At 42.5% G+C, this 15529-nt stretch overlaps 1 protein-coding gene across 6 annotated transcripts in view; it reads left to right on the top strand.

Moving 5' to 3' along the window:
* LOC133644568 (cyclin-dependent kinase-like 5) overlaps nt 1–15529 on the top strand; it is a 125314-nt gene that overhangs the window by 58517 nt on the left and 51268 nt on the right. For all 6 annotated transcript variants that reach the window (XM_062039150.1, XM_062039149.1, XM_062039151.1 and 3 more), the window contains exon 3: nt 14576–14610. In XM_062039150.1, coding sequence (XP_061895134.1) covers nt 14576–14610 — 35 coding nt within the window. The remainder of the gene's footprint in view (nt 1–14575; nt 14611–15529) is intronic.

Genomic DNA, 15529 nt, shown 5'->3' with positions numbered 1-15529 from the left:
CGGGCTCATAGTGATGTTACTAGTAGTTGACTGGGAGGTGTTTATTATCATTTGGGGAGAGTCCGCTGCCTGATGCTCACCTGCTAAACACCTATCTGCTCCACGCTGAAGCGCTGACTACATGCGCTATGAATACGCACTGCTGATTGGCTGATAATGCTTCGTGTGTACCAATCAGATGGTTGTGTGGGTGGGACAATGCTGCGTGTGTACCAATCAGATGGTTGTGTGGGTGGGACAATGCTGCGTGCTGAGACAGAGGCAGACAAGCAAAGCAACTTGTTAAGACTTTAGCAGCTAAAGTTAGCTTTAGCTTAGAAACTCGTTCGGTACACCCCCGTACCGAACCGAAAGCCCCGTACCGAAACGGTTCAATACAAAACACATACCGTTACACCCCTAGCAGATACAAATGACACATTCATGTATTTGTGTAATGATGACAACGTATGCTAACGCGGACGATTGACTAGTTGATGGTTGATGGTTTTCTTTCCAAATGTTCGTTCATAGCCGTTGTGCTGCTATGATAGGCCATTTCCTCTCGACACAGTGTGCATACAACAACATTATTAGGCTGTGTATTGAAATACTCCCACACCTTTGACGACTTTTGGCGTGCGTTTTTCCCCTCGCTCGCACAGTCTGCTTTGCGCTCCGCCATGACGGTAGTGTGACGTAAATATGCGACGCGTCGACGCACAAAAACGGCGTCGACGTATTTACGTAACCGATGACGTCGACTACGTCGACGCGTCGTTTCAGCCTTATTGGCATTGATAACATCCACCAAAAATATTGTCTTTTTTCAATGTTTGTGTTTATTTGTTGACAAACTTGTTTCGCTGCCAATACAACTTTTTATACAATGTCAAATATTTTTTGGGATACCAAATCTTACTGACTGGCTCCATTAAAGGAGAATTGCACCTTTTTTTTTGGTGTTGCCTATCGTTCATAATCATCATGAGAGACAAGAAGACAAAATGTTGTTTTTTGCATTCTAACATGTAAACATTGCCTGGTTCTTGCAATGCAGCTAATGTTAGCAATCAATTCTACCTCTAAATCACTTTGATAATGCATTCAAAAACCCTCAACAATACTTCATTTACGTTCTGTAGCCTGTATAATGACCAAGTAGCAACATTGTTATTGTCCAGCTGGCCAGGGACGTTTTTTTTCCCGTTTATTTTGGGTAGGTAGAAAAAGGTTTGTAGCACAGCAGGGTTTGTTAGTGCAAAAATGTATCTTTCGTTGCGATGCAGTTTCTTTGAGCAGTGTCGGATACAAAACCCCTTTTTTCGATCATAGCATTGTGCAGCAGAAGCACTCCATTTCTATCGGCATAGCGTGCTTCCTCCCGTCTGCTGCATGTCATCCTCCATATATTCAGCTTCAAAAAGATAAGGTTGTGGATTTTCTTTTCTCCAAAAATAGTCGTCTTCGTTGTCTGTTACCAAGTCAGGATTAGAACCCACATGCGTTTGCTTCCGGGAGTAGGAACTCGTATTTTTGAACGGAAGTTGGAAATGCGTTGCTATCAGCACTGAAATCAGTTCTGGTAATGATTAAAATGACCAAAATCCAGTAAATGTTGTACATGTTACATATTGTTATGAACATGTCTGTTACTACACACACACACACAAGCAAATATGATTTACAGTGTGTACATAAACGTTGGATTGTTTTGAAATAATTTTAGAGGGCTCTGAAGGCAACCTGATGACTCCCATTAGCCACAATGTGAGCCGCATCTTGCGAGTGATTTTTTAATCTTTAGAATCCCAAAAAAGCAGGGTGGCATGTGATTTCTTGTCCCCCATAATTATTGGCAATGATAGGCAACATTCCAACAGTAGTGCAGTTCCCTATTAAGCTTGTGGTGCAGTAAGTTGAATGATGCAGACACGTTTGTTACTGGATACTTTCTAATACGCTTCTGCCCTGGAGACTTTGTGTGTGTGTAAGTAATGTGCAACTATAATATACTTTGAATATTGACAAATGCCACGTTTTATTGTTCAATGATTATTACCTATTTCTAGCATTTGTGCTGTTGTGGGCTTAGCTGTTGTGTAGCTGCAAGCTCCTAGTAGCCCAAAGCCTACCTTTTGTAAATTACTTGAGGAAAATAGAAGAAATTGTGAGCCTTTTGGAGGACATTTACATGTTAACTCGCTGTCAGTAAAGACTCTGCTTGTATCGCACATGATATCACACACAAGTAGACTGCAGGACTGCTTGTATCACACATGATATCACACGAGTAAACACGCTGCAGGACTGCTTGTATCGTACATGATAGTTTCAAGTTTCAAGTTTATTATTCTTCGGTCAATCGTCAACAAAATAAACAAACAGTTGTACATTCTTAAATTGAAAATGAAAATGTTGCAGACCGAAAGGGTTTAGGCTGAAGTTGAACACTTATTGCGCCTAACCCTATAAACAATGTCAAGTACAAAATAAACTTCCGAAAATTATAGAATGTCCATTGTACAACATATTATAAATACACATTATACATAACATAAACACAGTTCAATTATATACACAGTAAAGGCATGTGAAATATCCTTGTAGACATGTTAAACCTTTGTACCAATTTATATACTATATACAAACAATTGTACTTCCATTATTATTTATAACCCACATTTAGTATTTGAATTAACATTGATCATAGTATTAACTACTGTGTTGATTCTAGAGTGATATATTTTTTCAAGACATTGGTCTTAAAGTGTTTTTTAAATGTGTGAATAGAACTGGAACATTTGAAGGAATTATCCAAGCTGTTCCACAGTTGAACCCCCCTGACAGAAACACATCTACTTTTTAAGCTTGTTCTTATCTTAGCTTTCTGGAAGACAGCTGCACCTCTGAGGTCATAGGGATTCTCTCTGGGTTTAAACCTCTCCTGTAGACACCCAGGCAGCATGTGGTTATGAGCTTTGTACGTCACAATAGCAGTGTTGAGGTCAACAAGATCGTGCAGTTTTAATGTTTTTAATTTAATAAACAGAGCATTGGTATGGTCATGATAATCTGCATAATTTACAATTCTAATCGCTTTCTTTTGAAGTAAGAATATAGATTTAATGTTTGTTTTGTAATTGTTACCCCAGATTTCGACACAATAATTAAGATAAGGGAGTACAAAAGAATTATATAACATGATAAGAGCCTTTTGATTTACGGAATTTTTTATTTTATGTAACATAGCAATATTTTTTGCCATCTTTGTCTTAAGTATATTTATGTGCAGTTTCCAATTTAATTTATCATCTATATGGATTCCCAAAAATGTTGTTGAATACACCCTTTCTATCTCCATATCATCAATTCTTATATGACACTGTTTTTTATTTTTCCTATTTCCAAAAATTATATATTTTGTTTTATTTAGGTTGATTGATAGTTTATTGGCATCAAACCATTGCTTTAGTATGTGGAGTTCACTCTCTACAGTCCCTAAGAGATGGCCAAGGTCTTGCCCAGAACAGTACAGACTTGTATCATCAGCAAAGAGAATACAGTTGAGTTTTTTAAAGATTTCACAGATATCATTAATGTACAATAAAAACAATTTTGGTCCCAATACAGAACCTTGGGGTACTCCATGTGTTATAATCTTTTTATCTGAATCTACATTATTCATATGCACGTACTGTTCTCTGCCACCAAGATAACTTTTCAACCAATCATGAGCAAGTGTGATATCACACACAAGTAAACACGCTGGAGGACTCCTTGTATTGCACACGATACCACACACAAGAAAAAATGCTGCAGGACTCCTTGTATCGCACATGATATCACACACAAGTAAACACTCTGCAGGACTGCTTGTATCGCATGTGATATCACACACATGTGAACATGCTGCAGGACCGCATGTATCGCACATGATATCACACACAAGTAAACACGCTGCAGGACCACTTGTATCGCACATGATACTGCACACAAGTAAACACCGTTCAGAACTGCTTGTATCGCACACAAGTAAACACAGTGCAGGACCGCTTGTATCGCACATGATATCACACATAAGTAAACATGCTGCAGGACTCCTTGTATCGCACATGATATCACACACAAGTAAACACGCTGCAGGACTGCTTGTATCGCGCATAATATCACACACAAATAAACAGACTGCTTCTATCGCACATGATATCACACAAGTACAAACACTGCAGGACTGCCTGTATTGCACACGATATCACACGCAAGTAAACACGCTGCAGGACTGCTTGTATCGAACATGATATCACACACAAGTACAAACACTGCAGGACTGCTTGTATCGTACATGATATCACATGCAAGTAAACACCCTGCAGGACTGCTTGTATCGCACATGATATCACACACAATTAAACACGCTGGAGGACTGCCTGTATCGCACATGATATCGCACACAAGTAAACACACTGGAGGACTGTTTGTATTGCACATATCACACGCAAGTAAACACCCTGCAGGACTGCTTGTATCGCACATGATATCACACACAACTAAACACGCTGGAGGACTGCTTGTATCGCACATAATATCACACACAAGTAAACACGCTGGACCGCTTTTATCACACATGATATCACATGCTGCAGAACTGTGTGTATTGCACACGATATCACACACAAGTAAACATGCTGCAGGACTGCTTGTATCGTACATGATATCACATGCAAGTAAACACCCTGCAGGACTGCTTGTATCGCACATGATATCACACACAAGTAAACACGCTGAAGGACTGCTTGTATCGCACATGATATCGCACACAAGTAAACACACTGCAGGACTGTTTGTATCGCACATGATATCACACACAAGTACAAAAACTGCAGAACTGTGTGTATCGCACATGATATCACACACAAGTAAACATGCTGCAGGACTCCTAGTATCGCACATGATCTTGCACACAAGTAAACACCCTGCAGGACTGCTTTTATCGCACATGATATCACACACAAGTAAACACGCTGCAGGACTGCTTGTATCGAACATATTACGCACAAGTACAAACACTGCACCGGCTTGTATCGCACATGATATCACACACAACACGCTGCCGGACTGCTTGTATCGCACATGATATCACACGCAAGTAAACACCCTGCAGGACTGCTTGTATCGCACATGATAGCACACAACTAAACACGCTGGAGGACTGTTTGTATCGCATATGATATCACACGCAAGTAAACACCCTGCAGGACTGCTTTTATGGCACATGATATCACACACAAACACGCTGCAGGGCTGCTTGTATCGCACATTTGTATCACATTTCACATGCATGCACAAATCATGCAAACTTGACTTTTAGATGATATCAGATCCAGTATGGATGTGGGGTCAGCATCTCCTAACAGTAAAGGTGTAATGCTTGGCGGGCACTCTGAGACTTTCAGGGGTAGTGGTGGTGTTGATGAGTGGCACGAGGCTGGCATGGTGTTCTACATTTTGTTCAGCGCCATAGATTTTTCCAGCGGGTTCTTCAGGTCAGTCGATGAGCTGGATGGGTGTAGCTGTGGTGACAAGCTGGATGGGTGTAGCTGTGGTGACAAGCTGGATGGATGTAGCTGTGGTGTGAGCGCTGCACGTGGACGCTGCTGATTTACATCATTCACTGTCTACCGAGAAGATAATGACACACCTAACACACTTTGTATAACTGAATTTTTACATCAAATTATGCTGACAATTTAATTGAAAAGAAATTCAGAGTAAAAAAATATTTGAAAAAAAATCAGTGTTATATGTCAGTCAAAAGTTCAGATTTTAATTATTGCCATCACTTCTATAGTTTGAAAGCATCTAGCGGGCCCAGTTAAATATGAATGATGTTGTATTATGTCCAGGTAGCACAGTTAAATATGAATGATGTTGTATTATGTCCAGGTAGCACAGTTAAATATGAATGATGTTGTATTATGTCCAGGTAGCACAGTTAAATATGAATGATGTTGTATTATGTCCAGGTAGCCCAGTTAAATGTTAATCATGTTGTATTATTATATTACTTATAATGCGCCACACATTTTCAATGGGAGACAGGTCTGGACTACAGGCAGGCCAGTCCAGTACCCGCACTCTTTTACTATGAAGCCACGTTGATGTAACACGTGGCTTGGCATTGTCTTGCTGAAATAAGCAGGGGCGTCCATGGTAACGTTGCTTGGATGGCAACATATGTTGCTCCAAAACCTGTATGTACCTTTCAGCATTAATGGTGCCTTCACAGATGTGTAAGTTACCCATGTCTTGGGCACTAATACACCCCCATACCATCACACATGCTGCCTTTTACACTTTGTGCCTAGAACAGTCCGGATGGTTATTTTCCTCTTTGTTCCGGATTATACAACGTCCACAGTTTCCAAAAACAATTTGAAATGTGGACTCGTCAGACCACAGAACACTTTTCCACTTTGCATCAGTCCATCTTAGATGAGCTCGGGCCCAGCGAAGCCGGTGGCGTTTCTGGGTGTTGTTGATAAATGGCTTTGGCTTTGCATAGTAGAGTTTTAACTTGCACTTACAGATGTAGCGACCAACTGTAGTTACTGACAGTGGTTTTCTGAAGTGTTCCTGAGTCCATGTGGTGATATCCTTTACACGCGGATGTCGCTTTTTGATGCAGTACCGCCTGAGGGATCGAAGGTGCGTAATATGGCTTACGTGCAGTGATTTCTCCAGATTCTCTGAAGCTTTTGATGATATTACGGAGCGTAGATGGTGAAATTCCTTGCAATAGCTGGTTGAGAAATGTTGTTCTTAAACAATTTGCTCAGGCATTTGTTGACAAAGTGGTGACCCTCGCCCCGTCCTTGTTTGTGAACGACGGAGCACTTCATGGAAGCTGCTTTTATACCCAATCATGGCACCCACCTGTTCCCAATTAGCCTGTTCACCTGTGGGATGTTCCAAATAAGTGTCTGATGAGCATTCCTCAACTTTCTCAGTCTTTTTTGCTACCTGTGCCAGCTTTTTTGAAACATGTTGCAGGCATCAAATTCCAAATGAGCTAATATTTGCAAAAAATAACAAAGTTTTCTCAGTGTGAACATGAAATATCTTGTCTTTGCAGTCTATTCAATTGAATATAAGTTGAAAAGGATGTGCAAATCATTGTATTCTGTTTTTATTTACCATTTACACAACGTGACAACTTCACTGCTTTTGGGTTTTGTACTTTCTCAGCGACGTGACCCAAAGTAATAATTGATAACCATCATGCTCTCACTTTTATGAAAACCTCCGCGGTGCTGGAAGTCCATCTCATTATCGCTCGGCAGCGTCCACGCCGGTCCTCCTGTTCCCGCTGGTGACGCGTGGCCCCGATGACGGGCTGCCAAAGACCCAGCAGCGAGCCGCTCGCCATTTCCCCGCTCGCTCCAAGAATCCCTCTTGAACCCCCCGCCGGGGGGGGCGAGCGAGGGACTGCCAGGCTGCATAACATCAGTAGCTCGCCAACGCTCGCGTCCTACTTCCTTGACCACTTGTCCTCTATTGTAGGACACTCCCTTCCTTGAAGACATTTCTACTTACTTTCATTTCATTCATGACTTTTATGACTTTTATATCATAACAACCTCCGTTATGCTAATGAACTCCTAATTAGTCCGCTGATGTATGCAGTAACATATTGGGTCATTTTATTTTGGCAACATGATTCATCCATGTCAGGTTCAAACACTGATGACATCTATTAAACAAGACAAGAAGCAAAGAATCAAACAGAGACAGAATTCAATGTGGTTCAGTGAGGAGAAACGTGCACATCTGTACCCTTGACAGTGTCATTACATTCTGCCAAAAGATTGCACGCCTCCTTCTTTTATTTGGACCCTCCCCGACCACATGGCCACAGCTGCTTCCAAAGGACAAAGGTCACAAACAGTTCACAGAAAAGGTCGTAAACAGTTCACAGAAAGGGTCAGTTCAAAAAATAGGTCGGTAAAACAGTTAAAAAAGAGGTCAGTAAAACAGTTCAAAAAGAGGTCGGTAAAACAGTTCAAAAAGAGGTCGTAAAACAGTTCAAAAAGAGGTCAGTAAAACAGTTCAAAAAGATGTCAGTAAAACAGTTCAAAAAGAGGTCCGTAAAACAGTTCAAAAAGAGGTCCGTAAAACAGTTCAAAAAGAGGTCGTAAAACAGTTCAAAAAGAGGTCGGTAAAACAGTTAAAAAAGGGTTCATAAAACAGTTCAAAAAGAATTTGTAAAACAGTTCAAAAAGAGGTCCGTAAAACAGTTCAAAAAGAGTTTGTAAAACAGTTCAAAAAGGGTTCATAAAACAGTTCAAAAAGAGTTTATAAAACAGTTCAAAAAGAGGTCCGTAAAACAGTTCAAAAAGAGGTCCGTAAAACAGTTCAAAAAGAGGTCGTAAAACAGTTCAAAAAGAGGTCCGTAAAACAGTTCAAAAAGAGGTCCGTAAAACAGTTCAAAAAGAGGTCCGTAAAACAGTTCAAAAAGGGTCCGTAAAACAGTTCAAAAAGGGTTCGTAAAACAGTTCAAAAAGAGGTTCAAAAAGAGGTTCAAAAAGAGGTCGTCTGGAAATTGGGCAGATCCTGCCTTCTCTCTGCTTTGAAGTCCTTGGGTTAGAACAATATCTTTCTGTTGATTACCATACATGAAAGAAAACAGAAAACCCTTCATGTTGCTTTCCCTCTTACACAGTAAAGTATTACAAGCCTTCTTCTTGGTCGGACGTGCCCGAAACACCTCCCTAGGGAGGCGTTCGGGTGGCATCCTGACCAGATGCCCGAACCACCTCATCTGGCTCCTCTCGATGTGGAGGAGCAGCGGCTTTACTTTAAGCTCCCCCCGGATGACAGAGCTTCTCACCCTATCTTTAAGGGAGAGCCCCGCCACCCGGCGGAGGAAACTAATTTCGGCCGCTTGTACCCGTGATCTTGTCCTTTCGGTCATGACCCAAAGCTCATGACCATAGGTGAGGATGGGAACGTAGATCGACCGGTAAATCGAGAGCTTTGCCTTCCGGCTCAGCTCCTTCTTCACCACAACGGATCGATACAGCGTCCGCATTACTGAAGACGCCGCACCGATCCGCCTGTCGATCTCACGATCCACTCTTCCCTCACTCGTGAACAAGACTCCGAGGTACTTGAACTCCTCCACTTGGGGCAAGATCTCCTCCCCAACCCGGAGATGGCACTCCACCCTTTTCCGGGCGAGAACCATGGACTCTGACTTGGAGATGCTGATTCCCATCCCAGTCGCTTCACACTCGGCTGCGAACTGATCCAGTGAGAGCTGAAGATCCTGGCCAGATGAAGCCATCAGGACCACATCATCTGCAAATAGCAGAGACCTAATCCTGCAGCCACCAAACCAGATACCCTCAACGCCCTGACTGCGCCTAGAAATTCTGTCCATAAAAGTTATGAACAGAATCGGTGACAAAGGGCAGCCTTGGCGGAGTCCAACCCTCACTGGAAACGGGTCGGACTTACTGCCGGCAATGCGGACCAAGCTCTGACACTGATCATACAGGGAGCGGACCGCCACAATAAGACAGTCCGTTACCCCATACTCTCTGAGCACTACCCACAGGACTTCCCGAGGGACACGGTCGAATGCCTTCTCCAAGTCCACAAAGCACATGTAGACTGGTTGGGCAAACTCCCGTGCACCCTCAAGGACCCTGCCGAAAGTATAGAGCTGGTCCACAGTTCCACGACCAGGACGAAAACCACACTGTTCCTCCTGAGTCCGAGGTTTGACTATCCGGCGTAGCCTCCTCTCCAGTACACCTGAATAGACCTTACCAGGAAGGCTCACTAACTTCTTGTGTGGGGAAAACAATAGAACGTTTTGTGTTGAAAAAGCTTATGCCAACCGTGCTTGACGTGGGTAAAAATCAGTATGCATATATGCCTAAGCACAGTACTACAACGGCTCTAGTCAGGGCAATGCACACCTGCCTTACCCAAACCAACGATGGTAAGAGTACTGTTGGCAGATATGTCGAGAGCTTTTGATGTAATTGACCATGGGATCCTGATGCAAAACATACTGGACCTAGGACTGTGCCCATATCTGACAGCCTGGCTACATAGTTACATCTCAGGACGGAGACAGAGAGTGGTGGCAAATGGAGCTCACAGACCCTGGATTGTAGTTACATCTGGGGTGCCACAAGGGGGTGTTGTCTCCCCATATGTCTTCCTCCTTTACATGGCCACCCGGGATGCTGTGTTTGAGGACACCCTTGATGTCGGATATGCAGACGACATCGGGCTATCGAGAGCGATCCCCATATGCAGCATTGATTGATTGATTGAAACCTTTATTAGTAGGTTGCACAGTGAAGTACATATTCCGTACAATTGACCACTAAATGGTAACACCCGAATAAGTTTTTCAACTTGTTTAAGTCGGGGTCCACTTAAATTGATTCATGATACAGATATATACTATCAAATATATACTAACATCATAATACAGTCATTACACAAGATAATCATCAGAGTATATACATGGAATTATTTACATTATTTAAAAACCGGGGTGTGGGATATGGAGGGCGGTGTGGGAGGGGGGGTGGGCGGGGGGGTTAGGTTTGGTTGGTATCAACACTTCTGTCATCAACAATCAGCATCAACAATTGCATCATCAGAGAAATGGACATTGAAACAGTGTAGGACTGACTTGGTAGGATATGTACAGCAAGTAGTGGACATAGAGAGAGAGATATCAGAAAGCATAAGAAAACATTTGATTATTAACAATCTGGGGAGGGTGTTAGTTTAGGGTTGAAGTTGCCTGGAGGTGTACTTTTATAGCGGTTTTGAAGGAGGATAGAGATGCCCTTTCTTTTCTACCTGTTGGGAGCGCATTCCACATTGATGTGGCATAGAAAGAGAATGAGTTAAGACCTTTGTTAGATCGGAATCTGGGTTTAACGTGGTTAGTGGAGCTCACCCTGGTGTTGTGGTTATGGCGGTTAAGGAAGTAGTTTGACATGTACTTCGGTATCAGGGAGGTGTAACGGATTTTATAGACCAGGCTCAGTGCAAGTTGTTTTACTCTGTCCTCCACCCTAAGCCAGCCCACTTTGGAGAAGTGGGTAGGAGTGAGGTGGGATCTGGGGTGGAGGTCTAGAAGTAACCTGACTAGCTTGTTCTGGGATGTTTGGAGTTTAGATTTGAGGGTTTTGGAGGTGCATCATGTCAGACACAACGATGGGCCAGGAGGCACAAAGGCTGGACGAATGGGCAGCAAATAAGTCGGTAGAACTCCGGATATGTTTTGCCCGAAATCCTGTCCCCCCAACAGCACTGATGTGGGGGGGGACAGGAGGTCCCTGTCGTGGAAACAACAAAGTACCTGGGTTACCACCTCCATCAAAACCTGACTGGAGATGTGCACATCGAGAAGGCAATAAAAAACGCCTCCAAGCGGCTGCACTACCTCACAGCCATGGCGAGACATGGACTACCTGCAGATGACCTTGTTACCATCTACACCACTCTCATCAGGCCGTGTCTGGAATATAGCTCAGTGCTCTTAGAGGGCTGCTCCAAAAAACAACAGGCAGAGTCCAGAAACGTGCCTGTAAAATCATTATGAGGAGAGCTGGAAACATCTCACAAGCCCTACCATCACTCCAGACCAGGAGAGAGGAGGCTGCAGTGAAGCTGGTCAGGGATATGCATGATGAGCAACACCCGCTGCATGGCCAGCTACCTCCAACACGAGGCAGCCGCACTGCCAGGACATTGAGGAACCAACATAAGCTGGCTGAACCCGAGCCCAAAGCCAAGACAAAGAGACTTAAAAACTCTACCCTGCATACTGCAATTAAGCTGTATAATGACACTATCTAATTAAATAAGTAATACAGTCATATACCAGAATGCTAATAGCTGCTGTTGCCCTGAAAATGTTTTTTTTTATATAAAATACTGTCTGTTCTTTTTATTTAAAAAATTTTTTTTTTGTTTGTTTGATATTCATTGTAAAGTTCAGCTGTTTTTACAGTGGGGCCCTGGCTCCACTGCAAGCATGAATTAATAAGGTCAAGTCAAGTCAAATATCGACAATATACTTGGTATCGTTACAGTGGGTATTTGTATAGATCCAGCCGTTTGTTTACATTGAGGAGCGCTAGCTTGCTGTTAGCGGTTAGCTATCGTGTCCTCCTACGGTGTGTAGTGAAGCATGTTTCGCTATTCCCCGTCCTGCAGTGATAAAGAAACTCACTTTTTATTTTATTAGTCATTTAGAAGTAGCTAAAAAACTGTGGCGTGTTGATAGCTTCAACTTTATCGTTAGTTTTTAAGCCAAAATGCGTTCATTCTTTCTTTTTTTATCCCCCCACAGTTTCTGCTCGTGAGTACTCCTCCGCCTCTTTTACCAGCAATGTCACCACGTTTCCGGGGGGAAAAGTACGGGTATTTTTCAGAAGCAGTGTTAATTCATTAGTACCGCGTGACTTTACTAGTACCGGTGTACTGTGCAAAGTGGGAGAATGTAAACAGAGAGAAACCTGAGAAGAACTATTTTCTGTAGTGCTCTAAAGGGTGAGCTAAGGTGGTGGGGTATTAGCACTCTTGCCTGGCATCATTTACAGACCGTTTTGGTCTGTAATAACATGCAGTGTTAGACTTAGATTGGTCAGATCTAGTCTTAGACTTAGATTGGTCGCATCTAGTCTTAGATTAGATTGGTTGCATCTAGTCTTAGACTTAGATTGGTCAGGTTTAGTCTTAGACTTAGATTGGTCGCATCTAGTCTTAGACTTAGATTGGTCGCATCTAGTCTTAGACTTAGATTGGTTGCATCTAGTCTTAGACTTAGATTTGTCAGATCTAGTCTTAGCCTTAGATTGGTCGCATCTAGTCTTAGACTTAGATTGGTCTGATCTAGTCTTAGACTTAGATTGGTCTGATCTAGTCTTAAGACTTAGTTTGGTCGCATCTAGTCTTAGACTTAGATTGGTCAGATTTAGTCTTAGACTTAGATTGGTCGCATCTAGTCTTAGACTTAGATTGGTCGCATCTAGTCTTAGACTTAGATTGGTTGCATCTAGTCTTAGACTTAGATTTTCCAGATCTAGTCTTAGCCTTAAATTCTTCAGATCTAGTGTTAGACTTAGATTGGTCGCATCTAGTCTTAGACTTAGATTGGTCTGATCTAGTCTTAGACTTACATTGGTCTGATCTAGTCTTAGACTTAGATTGGTCTGATCTAGTCTTAGACTTAGATTGGTCTGATCTAGTCTTAGACTTAGATTGGTCTGATGTAGTCTTAGACTTAGATTGGTCGCATCTAGTCTTAGACTTAGATTGGTCACATCTAGTCTTAGACTTAAATTGGTCAGATCTAGCCTTAGACTTAGATTGGTCGCATTTAGTCTTAGACTTAGATTGGTCGCATTTAGTCTTAGACTTAGATTGGTCAGATCTAGTCTTAGACTTAGATTGGTCGCATCTAGTCTTAGACTTAGATTGGTCGCATCTAGTCTTAGACTTAGATTGGTCGCATCTAGTCTTAGACTTAGATTGGTCACATCTAGTCTTAGTCCTAGTCTTAGAACTTCTTCACCAGTTCCCTCTAACTACTTGTTCTGTAGGACTTTGCAATGCGACTATGAGTGACAGGTGACAACAAGCGGCCCTAACAGATAAAACGTCAACCCTGTTCATTGCGACGTCTTTCGAGATGCTTTAAAGAGGACCTCAATTCCATTGATCACTTTTATGAAGCAAAAACATTTATTTCTGGCCGTAACCACAACAAAAACATTCGTACAAAACGTCCATCTAGCAAAACTGCTCATTTTGTGCCGTACAAACTGAGCCAAGACCACCTCTTTGTCGTCTGTCATATCAGCTACTGATGCGTTTAGGGCCACACAAAAAGTCGGACAACTCCAACACTTCACAATCAGATGTGTGCTTATTCTACTGTCATTTAGTAAGAATGTTCATTTATGGATATTAATCATGAAATGCTCATCAAAAGATATATTTTACAGTCGGAAAGTTACAGGAATGTACACTGTATCCCATGCTTACATCTCATTGTGCTACATGCGAATGTTTTGAGGGGAACTAAATGAGACCTCTGAAAGGGGTGCAAATTATTTCCAAAGTAATGTAAACACGCTGGTACATCGCTCATGAAAAACAAGATTTTTTTGTTATTTTCATCGGAAGTCACTTAAATTTGAAACTAATCTAATGAAAATGAGATTGGAAGTTTTTGCGTTTGCTCAGACACGTGAAAAGTTAGAGGGAACATTGGTCATGACGTCGTCAAAGCCAGCGGCATCCTGGAGATGTTTCTTCTGGTTTGGTCGCCAGCGAGGAGCACAAAGTGTGAGGACAAAGCTGCGTCACGGAGGACTAGGGGAATGTCTTTGCCGTTGGCATGACAACAGCAGCCGGACAGAAAGACTTCCACTGCCAGAGCATTAGGCACAGCTGCAGTCCAAGGAGCGGGAGATGAGTCAGGGTGCTGATGAGGGTTGGCTGTTCCTAATGTTGGACCAGCCCTGATGGTGTCTCCTGTGCTCTCTTGCAGGCGCCTATGGTGTGGTTCTCAAGTGCCGACACAAGGTAAGACCACAGAACACCTCACCACCAGCATGGGTTACTCACTCAAGAGGTTCTTGTACGTATGTCCAGGTGACACCTAGATCATGAAGACCTTTGAGCCTCAGTCGCTGCGTTTCCACGGCAGTTTTTTGCAAAATAAAAGCCATATTTCCAACATTTCGATAACGTACACGTGCGACTTGTAGGTGTGTTGCGTCATGAGCTGTAATTCTGGTCAAATCTCGTCCCGCGAGATTCCGCTTTGAGGAAGATCTCGTCCGCTGTTGCCGTGACGTCAACAAAAGACAAAGGCAGCGGGTGATCGCTCAAAGGCAACGTCCTTACGGACCTCTCCACATAGTCCGGACCTCTCGATATAGTCCGGGCATGTGGGTCTCTCCAAGCCTATGGGTCGGCCTCTGTTGCCAGGAAGTCTAAATCTAAGACTAAATGTAACCAATCTGATTCTAAGACTAAATGTGGTCAGTCTAAGACTAGATCTGACCCGTCTAAGTCTAGATCTTGATGTGACCAGTCTAAGTCTAAGCCTTGGTGTGAGCAATCTAAGTCTAAGACTTGATGTGACCAATCTAAGTCTAAGACTAGATGTGACCAATCTAGACTAAGACTAGATGTGACCAGTCTAAGTCTTAAGACTAAATGTGACCAATCTAAGTCTTAAGACACGATGTGACCAATCTAAGTCTTAGACTAGATGTGACTAATCTAAGTCTTAGACTAGATGTGACCAATCTAAGTCTAAGACGAGATGTGACCAATCTAAGTCCAATACAAAATGTGACCAGTGACCAATTTAAGTCTAAGACTAGATCTAACCAATATAAGTCTAAGGCTAGATGTGACCAATCTAAGTCTTAGACTAGATGTGACCAATCTAAGTCTTAGACTAGATGTGACCAATCTAAGGCTATGACTAGAT

The sequence above is a fragment of the Entelurus aequoreus genome, linkage group LG27, assembly GCF_033978785.1.
Source record: "Entelurus aequoreus isolate RoL-2023_Sb linkage group LG27, RoL_Eaeq_v1.1, whole genome shotgun sequence".
NCBI lineage: Eukaryota > Metazoa > Chordata > Actinopteri > Syngnathiformes > Syngnathidae > Entelurus > Entelurus aequoreus.
Note: the sequence above shows the minus strand (reverse complement) of the source record. Positions and strands in the feature narration are given on the sequence as shown.